The sequence below is a fragment of the Castor canadensis genome, chromosome 6 (genome assembly GCF_047511655.1).
Source record: "Castor canadensis chromosome 6, mCasCan1.hap1v2, whole genome shotgun sequence".
NCBI classification, from domain to species: domain Eukaryota; kingdom Metazoa; phylum Chordata; class Mammalia; order Rodentia; family Castoridae; genus Castor; species Castor canadensis.
Window position 1 is genome coordinate 4,172,229 of NC_133391.1, and position 12,873 is coordinate 4,185,101.

The 12,873-nt window shown below is 48.4% G+C and overlaps 1 protein-coding gene across 1 annotated transcript; it reads right to left on the minus strand.

Moving 5' to 3' along the window:
* Positions 1–7,766: 7,766 nt before the first annotated feature.
* Positions 7,767–11,475, minus strand: Ocm2 (oncomodulin 2). Its single transcript, XM_020173897.1, has 4 exons — positions 11,415–11,475; positions 10,522–10,654; positions 9,682–9,791; positions 7,767–7,792 (listed from the first exon to the last, which is right to left on the minus strand). The coding sequence occupies exons 1-4, from the start codon at positions 11,473–11,475 to the stop codon at positions 7,767–7,769; spliced, it is 330 nt and encodes a 109-aa protein (XP_020029486.1).
* Between the last annotated feature and the right edge of the window lie 1,398 nt (positions 11,476–12,873).

Sequence of the window (12,873 nt, forward strand, 5' to 3'; positions counted from 1 at the left end):
GATTGCTACTGGCCCGGAAGACGAACCCGCCGCACAGCGTCCCCTTTTATTCCGGTCCGAGTGGATCCCGATTCCGTCCGTGTTGGGACCGTGGTGAAATGTATTTTATTGGTTCCTGAATTTCTGTCGCTGCTAACGGATCTCAAATGCAGCAGACATGGTTTTTGTTTTGAGCAGGGAGTGTGAGGATACAAAAGAAGCCCCAGTTAGCAAAGTTTAGGGGCCAACGTGCAGCATCTCGGGCCTTAGTCCTATGTGCATCATCTTCAGAGTCCGGGTTGGGGAGCCTGCGGGTGGCCTCTGGAGCAGCCACCTGTGTGGCGCTCGCCCCTTGCTGCCTTTAATCAGATCATGGCAACGACTGGGATCGCCTTGCTTTGCCTCTGGGTCGTGTGGCTTGTGACACACTTGGAAGGGCTCCTTAGGTCTGGTATTTGGAGTTCGAGCCCCTGCAGCACAACAAACTCAAGAAGACCTTGGTTTTGTTGCCGGGTGTGTGACGATTGGGAACACGACCACCTTCCTTAGTCAGCCTGGCACTACGGACTTTCACACTTAGGGAGGCAATGCCTTTGGATTTGAACGTGAGACAGATCTTGGTACATATCTCTTAAGTGTGAGACCTTGCACCCATCCCCTAGCCTCTTCCCCGTCTCTTATTTGTCAAGTGACTACTAGTTAATTCCCGCCTGGTGCAAGTTTCACTTTAAGAATTAAGTGAGGTGGAAGTGGTGGTGCACGCCTGTAATCCCAGCTACTCAAGGTGGAGATGGGGGATCACAGTTTGAGACTAGTGCAGGCAAAAAGTTAGCAAGATCCCATCTCAATCAATAAACCAGGCGTGGTGGTACATGTCTGTAATCTCAGCTGCACAGGAGGCATAGGTAGGAGGATAGCCGTCCAGGCTGGCTCTGGGTGAAAACACAAGATCCTATTTTTAAAATAACTGAAGTAAAAATGGGCTGGGTGTATGGTTCAAGTGGTAGAGCATCTGCCTAGCAAGTGTGAGGCCCTGAGTTCAAATCCCAGGGCTACCCCCCCAAAATGAAGTACATGAGTAAGCATAGAAACAGTAATTTAAACAAAAGTTTAAAGACAGCAGAACTCTTTCCATCCTTGCACACATTCTTTGTTCCCCAAAAAGTGTTATGCGGACTTACAGTAAAATAGACCCAGCTGCCAGGGTTGAATGAGGGCTCAGGTGGCAGACTGTGGACTGAGACCTGAAGTACCTTCCTGTGACCTTTTCCAAGAGCCACCCACCATCCCTATCTCTCTTGGGAACCCTAAAACCCACATATAGAACTACTGGGATTCCAGGGAACATTGTTTGAAAACTCCAGGATGAAGAATTCTTTCTACTGTCTCAGAGCACATGCTTCTAGAAGAATAAGAGGAAGAACCCAGCCAGGTGCTGTAGTTCATATCTGTAATCCCAGCTACTTAGGAGGCAGAGATCAGGAGGATCATGGTTTAAAGCCAGCCCAGGCAAATAGTTCAAAGACCCTATCTCAAAAAAAAAAAATCACAAAAAAGGGCTGGGGAGGGTCTCAAGGTGAAGGCCCTGAGTTCAAATCCCAGTACTGCAAAAATTAAAAATAAAATAAAATATAGAGGAAGAACCCAGGCTTCTTCTGTCAAATACATGCATTTGAGTTGTGTGGCTTTTTTTTTTTTTTTTGTCGTTTACCTTTTCTGACCTTTGGCCAATCCCTTCACCTTTTGAACCCCAATTTCTTAAAATGAGGCTAATACCTGACTCCCTGGGTTATTGCAAATCAGAGCCCTTTGTAAAGTACAAAGCACTGTGTAAATGTATGATTAAAATGCTGTAGTGCCAGTCACGCTCTCTTCCATAACACATCTACTTCCTTGCCCAGTTTTGCTCAACCCTACAATTAGTTGTATTAATCAACACAAGAAAGAGATGATACAAAACACCTGGAAATATTTTTAAGATTCCGAAGCCAAGAAAGCAAGAAAACTGAGATCCCAATGCATGCTCTCATAACACTGATGGAAGTGGGAGTTATTATCACCTCTACAATAAGATCCTTTTTTTGGCACTACTCGGATTTGAACTCAAGACCTCTTACTTGCTGGGCAGGTGCTCTACCACTTGAGCCACGGCTCCAGCTTTCTTTTCTTTTTTAACTTTGGCTAATTTTTTTTAGGTAGGGTCTCACACCGTTTGCCCTGGGCCAGCCTCAGATTGCAGTCCTCCTACCTGTGCCTCCCAAGTAGCTGGGATCACAGGGGCATGCCACTGTCCCCAGCTTACTGGTTGAGAAGGGGGTCTCAGTAGCTTTTTGCCCAGGCTGTCCTTGAACCAATCCTCCCCGTTTCTGTGTCTCAAGTAGCTGGGATTACCATAGCCAGGTATGATAAAATCTTAAATGACTCTTCACGTGTCCTCTTTACTGGGAGCGATAGTGACACCACCTACATTTGGAGACCCCAGAGTGGACAGGACATGTGTCTTGCTTCCTTGTTGCACAGGGGGGAGGTGACAAATCTTGTAGAGTTCCCCCAGGGTCAAGAATGATTTGGCAAGGGAGACTAACCATGGTCACAGGGGAGATGGCAGTAAGCCCTTCCTTAGTTTAGGAAGTCCCCGAATGCACTTGTGCACAGAAATAACTCAGAAACCCTCAGCTAAGAGCCTCCAAGGTCAAGAAGAGGGAGACGTGGTTGTGACACTCAAGACCGTGACACTTGGGAGGAAGGAGGAGGGCTCCGTGGTCATTTCGTGGACTGAGCCTTGGCATGTCAGCCTCTTCCCCACAACCTCGGGACAGAAAGGAGAAAAGGAAGCCAAACTGACTGACATCACTCTACATTATGACTGTGACATTCAAGACGGAGTCCAAGAAAGTTCAGTCATAAACGTCTACAACTTTGGGATCTTCCAGGGAATGAGGTGTGGGAGAGGCACAAGTCCAAGTAGAAAGTCACTCAACAGTTCCAGGGTCAGTGATCCGGGACAAGTTACCTCTCCATGGTAGGACTGTGTCCAAGTCACCTTCTTGTTCCTTTGTCTAACACAGAGCCTGCCTCAATGCACACATTAAATGTGTGTTGAATGAATTCTGGAGGTAAGGAGCAGGCAGTTGGACAAATGGACCTCAAAGATGGAATTTCCTCCATTAGGGCTCAATTGCTGCATGTCATGCTGACAGAGTTCTGGCCATAAGTGGACCGAATATTCTGGAAAATTCTCTACCCAGGGGTCAGTATTGCGGGGAGAGTGTTGACTGCAATGTACACCTCTTAAATCAGGGGAAGTGAGGAGTGAAAACAGGAGCCAGGAGCTCAGATGTAAGCAGTTGACATAAAAGCACACAGAGGCCGGGTGCCGGTGGTTCACGCCTGTAATCCCAGCTACTCAGGAGGCAGAGATCAGGAGGTTTGAGGCCAGCCCTGACAAATAGTTCTTGAGACCCCATCTTGAAAAAACCCATCACAAAAAAAGGGCTGGTGGAGTGGCTCAAGGTCTAGGCCCTGAGTTCAAGCCCCAGTACCAAAAAAAAAAAAAAAACCCACACAGATGCTGTGTACTTTGCTTTAAGCCTCATAGTAAGTTATAATGTAATTAAAAAGAAAGTAAAGCAGCTTTCTCCCTTTGACTTTGCTCAAACGACTACTAAACTCTGGGAACTGAGCGAGGCTATCTTTTTTTGTGTTTTTGTTTCTGGTGGGACTAGGATTTGAACTCAGGGCTTCATGCTTGCAAAGCAGGTGCTCTGCCACTTGAGCCACGCCCTCAGCCCTTTACTTTTTCCAGCTCATTTTGTTCTGGTTATTTTGGAGATAGCGTCTTGCTTTTTGCCCACACTGGCCTGGACTTCACTCCTCCTACTGTACACTTCCCACTGTGGCTGGGGTGAGAGGCACACACCACTGCACCCAGCTACGGGTTGAGATGAGGTTGCATGAACTTTTTGTCCTCACTGGCCTCAAACCACAACCCTTCTGCTCTCAGCCTCCTTTGTGGCTAGGATAACAGACGTGAGCCACTGACAACCAGCTCATCACTACTTGTTTTATCATGTTGGGGATCAAACCCAGGTCCTTGCACAAGCTGGCCATGCACTCTGCCAGTGAGCTACAGCCCCAGTCCAGCCCTGAGTACCAGCTAAAGAGGTTGAGGCAGGAGTGTGGATTGAGCCAACAAATTTGAGGCCAACCCAGGCAATGTAGCAAGACCCTGTTTCAAAAAAAAAAAGAGCAAATAGAATGGAGTTCTATTAATCAGAGAGGCAGAACTACCAGAAAACACTTCTATGGAGTAAATGTCATTTTAGACATAAATTACAGGTGCTATGCAATTATGTCACTGTGGAATATATGTCAAAAATCACAGATGCTGTGAGCCTGTGACGGTTGGTTGCACAGTCTCTGGAAGGCTCTGACTTCTTGCCTGCAGCTGAGACTTGACTTCTGCAGAGCAGGAAGCCATGAGGGATGGATGTAAAGTTGGGGACAGTGAGAACAACAACAACAACCACAAAACAGATAAGACCAGGTGCTGGTGCTCACACCTATAATCTTAGCTACCCGGGAGGCAGAGATCAGGAGGATCACAGCTCGAGGCCAGCTCGGGCAGATAGTTCTTGAGACCCCATCTCAAAAAGCTAGCAGAGTGGCACAAATGGCAGAGCACCTTCCTAGCAAGTGTAAGGCCCTGAGTTCAAAGCCCAGTACAGCAAAAAACAAACAACAAAAAAACAGATCAAGACAGACTGGACCCCGTGTCAGTCTCTTGCTGCCTCCAGCTCTGATGGTGGAAGTGAGAGATGAGGGTGCCCCAGGGAAAATCTGGTGTCCTTTGCCACAGACAGAAATTGGGGAGCAAGGAGGTGAGCTAGCCAATGAGGTCTCAGATGACGTCTGGTGCCCCCCCGAGAAACAGGGTCCCTACAGTCCCAGCAGGCTGACATCTTACAAAGCCATCATCCAAGTGATGACAAGGTTTAGTAAAGTGAGGGCCACGTGGCTCTGGCCTCACGGCTGTGTGTTCAAAGCCTTATGACTTAAAACAACCTGAGATGCAAGTCTACTCGGGAATGCCAAAAATCCACCCTACCACCACAAAAAATAAATTTAAAAAGTTGACTCTTGGAGAGGAGGGAAACCTGTAAAAGCATAGTGTTTCTAGTGAATAAATTAACAGGCCGGGTGGAAATAGCCTGGTGATTCCATTTCAGTGTCTTCTTAAGTGTTTGCAAAGTAATTCCATCCCCGGGTGACAGCAAAGACACGAAGATCGGTTTTTGCTTGCCATGGGATCCCCGAGCCCTCGCCACACAAAAGGAAGGTGTAGCTGCCAGGCAGGATGGTCGATGTGCCTCGTAAGCCTGAATAAATTGAAGTTATATCTGATCTTGGCGACACTTGGTTTTTGAGCTAGAAAAAACTGCTGTGAAAACACGCACACACACTCACAACTATAAAAGCAGACGTGCAGCTTTGTCTCTCCGTGTGGCTAGAACACACACAAATGCACACGCAAACTCTTAGCTGTATCTACGTACACCGGTATTGCACACACATATGTTTGTCAGCACTGGGATTTGAACTCAGGACCTTGCACTTGCTAGGCAGGCGCTCTACCACTCGATCGGCTCCGCCAACTCTTTTTTGGCTTCAGTTATTTTTCTAGTAGGGTCTCATGGGTTTTTTTTTTGCACCACCATCATCTACCGTGTCTTCAAAACTCAGCTGGTGATGGCCAGAAGGCCACGGACGGCTGCTACAGGGTTCCTCTGAGTTCGAATGTCCCCTGTAGCACTCGTTGGCATAAATAAACCTTAATTGGGGAACAGTAATGAAATAAAATGAAAATAAGGACCAGAACCATGGCTCTTAGGTGACCAGCACAGGCAGGGAAGTGCTGTCGCCGTCCACATTCTCAGGGACTCCAGGACATTTCCAGTCACCCAGGGCAGCTGTGGGAGGAGGGAACTGGCCTGGTTCTGCCGGGAGGGTGACATGTTTGGGGGGATGGGGAGGTGTGTGCAGGGGCTGGGGACAGGGACAGGGGACAGGAGAGACAGCCACCAATGATTTAGCATCCTTCTGTGACCCTTTGCAAGAATCCTGCATTTTAAGGGCGAATTTCCCAATTCTGACACATTAGAAAATGCCTTCCTGAATTTTGTACATTTAGACGCTAGTTCTGCTATTATTGAGTTTCTTCACGCTGGCACTTCCAAAAATCTGATGCCTCCTTTGGCCTCGTTCTGACCGACGATACTGAAATCACACATGGCGGTAGCTTGATTTTTCTCCCTAATGCTCATGAAAACAAATACATGGCCATCATAATTTAAAATGTTAGCCAGGTATGGTGGTGCATGTCTGTAATCCCAGCATTTGGGGGGCTAAGGCAGGAGGAGCTCAAATTCAAAGCCAGTCTGGGTTACTTAGTGAGATGCTATCTGAAAAAAACCAAAAAAAAAAACCAACTGTTGATCCCTCTTCCCCTAAAGTCTGATTCAGACTCTTCTAATAGCACCCCAAACTTTGAACAACTGCTTCCAAAAAACAGAGGTTCAAAACTCACTGAAAAACAGAAAGTAATGGAGAAGAGACCCAGAAGATGGAGAGTGTTGGAGAAGTTAAAAGAATGAACAGTTAGCTCACGCCTGTAATCCCAGCTACTCAGGAGGCAGAGATCAGGAGGATCACGGCTCAAAGCCAGCCCAGGCAAATAGTTCCTGAGACCCTATCTCAAAAATTCCCTTCACAGTGAAGGGCTGGTGGAGTGGCTCAAGTGCTAGAGCGCCTGCCTAGCAAGCATCCCGAGTTCAAATCCCAGTACTGCCAAAAACACAAAGTATGAACTTTTAAAGAAGCTCTCAGGAAAATATTTCAACCTCTCAGGAGTCCTCAGCACTTGGGGTCAGTCAGAGAATAGATTTGTGTGCCACCTGTCACACAGCCTAGTGAGAATGTCCTGGTATGTGACTGCCCCACTCTGTAACCGGACCTTGAAGCCAGTCTTCCAACAGAAGGATTGGGCTCGAATGGTGCCACCTAATAGCCAGGGAAATGGTGGCAGAGAAGAAGGGGGAGGTGGGGAAGGGGGGATGGGGACAAGCAAGTTCCTGAGAGATCATTTTTCTAAGAAAAAAAAGAACTTCAGGGTGGGCCTGTTTGTGGTCTCTAAGCCCATGGCGACACCTTCATCTATTTCATTCTGCTTGCTTTACTTAAATCTCTCTTGTAGCAATCAATCAAGCAGGAAAAATTAATCAGAGTGACTTCAGCTAAAGTCACTTCCTGTTAAAGTCAGGGTTGGAGGAATTGCGGAGGAAAAAAATCCTAGTGTGACAATGTCATTTACTGGTGACATTTGTGAACATATATTTAAAACCTGGTTCCCTCACATACAACGCCACTATGGCTGCCCAGGGCCGGGTGGCACCGCGATCTTTAGAAAGTCCCACCCCCCGGTCCCCCACTTATTTTGCTGAGAAAAAAAAGAAAAAGAAAGCACAGCCACACGTCAGTCGATGGTGAGAAACTGTCTTTATTGGGTGAATTTTAAAGTCATGTCTGGGGAGGGGACGGGGGAGGGCTTGCAGAAGTCATCAGGGCATACCCGCCACCAAAAAAAAAAAAAAAAAAAAGCCACCAACTGTCACTGCCTCACTCAAACATCGAGCAAATTCCAGAGTCACTTCGGGGGGATTGATGCATGGATTTGGGGTAGGACGTAGAGACCTCTGGCGGCTGTCTGTCCCTTTCTCTTCTCTGGCCTTTTAAGAATGCACCATTTCCTGAAATTCTAGGACAGATGAAGCGAGAACAGGGTCAGTGGAGGTGGCTCAGCGCTTTGGGAACGTGCTCTCTGTCACCAAGAGCGTTCTGAAGAGGAAGCAAATTCTCGGATGACAAACACGACCCCCTTGAAGGGTCCAAACAGAAGAAAAATGTCGAATCAGTGGCCTGTGGCAGGTCAAGGAAGATGCAGCCTGTCTCCCTGCACAATCTTATCTGAGAGACACCGCAAGTCTGCGCCTCACACAGGGACTCACTCAGCACACCTGTCCTCTCCCTCTGACAAGGAAGGAACTCGGTGTGATTGTCGATTGGCAATTTGCAAACATTTAGCTCATCGTCTGATTATTTCACCCTCTGTTCTGTAGGAGTGTATTGCATTTTAAAGAGATAGTCCCTAGGGTAGAATTTTGAACAAACTTTTCTCTTTTGGAAACCCTAACCTTAGCTGGTACAGTGGTTCACGCCTGTAATCCCAGCTACTTGAGAGGCTGAGATCAGGAGGATTGCAGTTTGAGGCCAAAATGGTTCTCAAGACCCCCATCTCCAAAATAACCAATGCAAAATGGACTGGAAACATGGCTCAAGCATGAAGCACCTACTTGGCAAGTGCAAAGCCCTGAGTTCAAATCCCAGTCCCACCCAAAACCAAAACAAACAAACAACAAAAAGCCCTAACCTTCCTCCCCCAAGTTCATGTTCCTAAGAGAAAGGTACTGATAATAAAAAGCTGGGACTGCAGGTGTGAGCCGCCTCACCCAGCTCAGAAAGTTCTCTTGAGCTGACACACACGCCAGCACATAGCTGCACGACCGAATGAAGCCAAAACAATCCCACGGCCAGGTGGCCATGACCAATTTTGAATCCAGGGCTCTATGCTTACTTGTGCTTTGTGGGCAAATACCAATAAAAGTCTTTGAGAGACCTTCCTCTGCCAGCCAGTAGACTTTCATGTGACACACACTTGAGAATGACGGTCCCAGACTTCAGGGGTTCAAATCCCACTGTGGGAATTCCTTTCACTTTTTTCTCTTTACCCGGGGTTGAAGTCATGACCTTGCCCTTGAGCTACACCCTCAGACCTTTTCTTATTTTTTTTTTAATTTGTTTTTGAATAGGGCTTTGAACTTTTGCCTGGGCTGGGCTGGACTGTGACTCACCTATGTCCACCTCCTGAACAGCTGGGATTACAGGCGTGCACCACCACACCCAGCTTGTTTTGAGATAGAGTCTAACTAACTTTTGTCTGGGCTATCTTCAGATCCAATCGTCCTACCTCCCCTTGTCTGCATTCTGCCCAAGCTGTGTCAGAACACCTTGCAGGTGATGGCCAGGCAGCTAGCTAGTCTCCTTGTCAGGTGGAGGAATTTTTTTTCCAGTACTGGGATTTGAACTCAGGGCCTACACCTTGAGCCACTCTACCAGCCCTTTTTTTGTAGTGGGTTTTTTTGAGATAGGGTCTCAAGAACTATTTGCCTGGGCTGGCTTTGAACCTTAATCCTCCTGATCTCTGCCTCCTGAGTAGCTGGGATTACAGACGTGAGCCACGGTGTCTGGCTCAGGGGAAGGAATTTTTTTTAGTTCATGGACAGTGGCCAGAGGGACCACTGCCTGGTATATCCCAGAATTTGTGTATTTGTGCTGGGGAATCGAACTCAGAGCCTCACCCATGCTAAGCGTGTCCTCTACCATAGGGCAACATTCCCAGCGATGCCAGAATTTTCACTCAAGCACCATCATGCTCACTTTCCTCCCATTTCACAGATAAGAAGACTGAGGCTCAGCAAAGTTAAGAAGATATTTTAGCCCCAAACTGTCCAGTCTCACGGCCCTAGCCACCTAGGGTGCTCCCTGAGCTCCCCGCGGCAGGCCGTGCACAGATAGAGCATGACGTACCGTCCGCGCCAACCTTCCCGTCTCCATCAGTATCTGCAGCCGCCATCAACGACTTGGTCTCTGACTCGGTCAGCTCCCTGGCCCCGCTCTCAAACTTCTGCAGGAAAAACCTACGGCAGGAAAAAAGGTTGGTGGGGTTCTGACACCAAACTCCTCCTGTCATCCTGTCCTTCCCCTGTCTCTGGCTGCTTTCCTCCCTCCCTCCCTCCCTCCTCCCTCCTTCCTCCCTCCCTCCCTCCCTCCTCCCTCCTTCCTTCCATCCCCCCTCCTCCCTCCCTCCTTCCTCCCTCCCTCCCTCCTTCCTCCCTCCTTCCTCCCTCCCTCCCTCCCTCCCTCCCTCCCTTCCCTCCTCCCTCCCTCCCTCCCTCCTTCCTCCCTCCCTCCTTCCTCCCTCCCTTCCTTCCTCCCTCCCTTCCCTCCTTCCTCCCTCCCTTCCTCCCTCTTCCCTCCCTTCCTTCCTCCCTCCCTTCCATCCTCCCTCCCTTCCTTCCTCCCTCCCTCCCTCCTTCCTCCCTCCTCCCTACCTCCCTTCCCTCCTTCCTCCAAGGAGCCATCTTTACCCTGTACTTGCAATCATCAGGGTCTTAGCCAACAAAGGTTTCCTTTGCTCTAGAAACCAACATGGTGGAAGTTTTCTTTCAGGATCTTTGTCAGGTCCCCTTGTCAAAGGAAATCCCTTGACCCAGCGTCTTTTGCCCTTGGTCTCAGCGCTGTGCCCGTCCACACGGACGGTGGCAGCTAATTTACGCTCTTTGCTTTAGTGAGGCTCAGCTGAACGCCCAACACTGAACCAGCGGGTCCTCGGCACCCCAGCCCTACCCCGTAGCGTTGGGTGCTTACTTAAGCTCGTCTTCGTCTAGGTATCCACTCTGGTCATTGTCTATGAACCGGAAAACGTCCTTCACCTGACTGGCTGTCATTTTGGAGAGGCCTGATGTCTGGAAGAACTTTTGGGGTTCGAAGGTGTCTGGATCTGAAGAACAGAGAATGGATTATTGTGGTGCTCGTCAGATCTTATTCTACATTTGCACTCAAGGTGGGGAAATATTAAAAATGCTTATCTAGGGCCGGAGGAGGGGCTCATGTGGTAGAGTATCTGCCTAGCAAGCGTGCAGCCCTGGGTTCGAACCCCAGTACCACCAAAAAAACAAAAGAGAGAGAGAGAGAGGGAGAGAGAGACTAAAAGCAACTGAAAAATACTTTTCTATCCAGATGCTGGAGGCTCACACCTGGAATCCTAGCTACTCAGGAGGATCTCAGTTCAAGGCCAGCCCAGGCAAATAATTCCCAAGACTCCATCTCAAAAAATATCCAACACGAAAAAGGGCTGGCTGAGTGCTCAAGTGGTAGAGCACCTACCTAGCAAGTGCAAGGCCTGAGTTCAAACCCCGGTACTGCCAATAAAAGTACTTTTCTAATATTAGTGATCCATAGGGATGTTTGACTGGTCATAGACTTTGAGACAGCCAAGACAGGGTGGCTCTGTGGTGTCAACTCCTGTCCCCTCTTCCCCAGTCTTCTTTGTCCACTGGAATTTGCCCACCTGTCCTCTCTCTTCTCAAAGTTCACACCTGCTGCTTTCTTACTTTTTTTAAATTTTGAGACAGATCGACAGGATCTCCATCTGTATACCCCGGGCTGGCCTTGAACTTGCAGTCCTCCCGTTTCAACATCCTTAGTGCTGGGATTACAGGTGTGTACCACCAAGCCCGGCTCTTCACGTCCCCTGTTACCTTGGCATTCCTGAAGGGCTGCTGCAATGTCCTCGGCACTCAGCACATCCGTGATGCTCATTTTTCTACTGAGTCACACAGAAAACACAGACGGTAAACGGCCAGCAAGAATGCGCACATCTAGGGGCCCGTACCCCCTCTCAGGCTCACCAAAAGTGCATTTTTGTCTCCAGTTTTGAAAATGCAATAAGCACCTGTTATGCCAGATACAAAGAGACCCCAGTCTCCTCTTTTGTCTTCTCTGAATCCATGCCAAAGATGAAAAAAAAAAAAAAAATATATATATATATATATATATGATCTAAAGAACTAAGGTGATTTAGGTTCCCTATAAGATTGCGCCGATCACTACAAAGGCAGCTGCAAACCTTTCAAAGCAAACCGCATCCCAATCGCAGCAGGGCTCCCACGTGGGAGGCCTGGGCCTGTTTGCAAACCCTCTGGGGGCCCGGCTGTCTGTCCTGAGGGGTGGGGGTCCCCTTTACCAGATCCAAGTCCTTCCAGGAGCCAACGCCACGGGAAGTGGAAAATCAAAGCACAGAGTGCATGGCGGGGGGAGAAGAAGAGCTTGGGGTCCGGTAGGTCTGGCTACTCACCGTTTTAGATGTTTTTCCCCCAAGAAGAATCGGGGAAAAAAAAGAAGAGTTCAAAGAAGCAAAAAACCCAAATGTGCTTTTTTTTTTTTAATCTTCCTAACCGACCTTATATAGGATTGACAAAGTGATAGTCACAACCTCTTAAATTTCCCCCTTGCGGATCAGGTAGCTGTAACTCGAATGTCTTACCTTGCTAATTAAATCTCTCTCTTTTTTTCTGTTTATGTCTCAGGGGAATAAAGGGAGGGCGACAGCCAATTAAAAAACCCTCAAAACTCAACAAACCTTAACTAAGGGCTCAGTTCTGCAAACCAACCTGGCTGGCGAGGCGTGGAGGACACTGGAGGCCTGGCGAGGACGGGCTGGGGAGTAACAAGAGAAGCCCCCGTGGCGGGGGGTGGGGTCCTGAGCTGAAAAGCCACCCAGACCTTTTGGTGGCTCTGTTTTCAGTTTCTGAAACTGTGGACCCGTGAGGCTGACCTCAATCCAGGGTTGACAAGCTCAAAGTGCCACTAAGTGGACTGGACACACAGGACCTGCCCAGCAAAGGAGACAGCCTGCTTATGGGATTTTCCTACAATTTTTTTTTAAAGTGGTATTGGATTTGAACTCAGGGCCTTGCACTTGCTAGGCAGGTGCTCTGCCACTCGAGCCACGCCCTCAGCTCTTTTCACTTTGGTTATTTTTAAGATAGGGTCTCACTTTATGCCCAAGCCATCTTCCTATTTGTGCTTCCTGAATAGCTGGGATGACAGGTGTGTGCCACCACACCTGACCATTGTTAAGATGGGGTCTCGCAAACTTTATGCCCAGGTTGGCCTCAAACCATGATCCTCCTGATCTCTACCTCCAGAGTGGCTGGG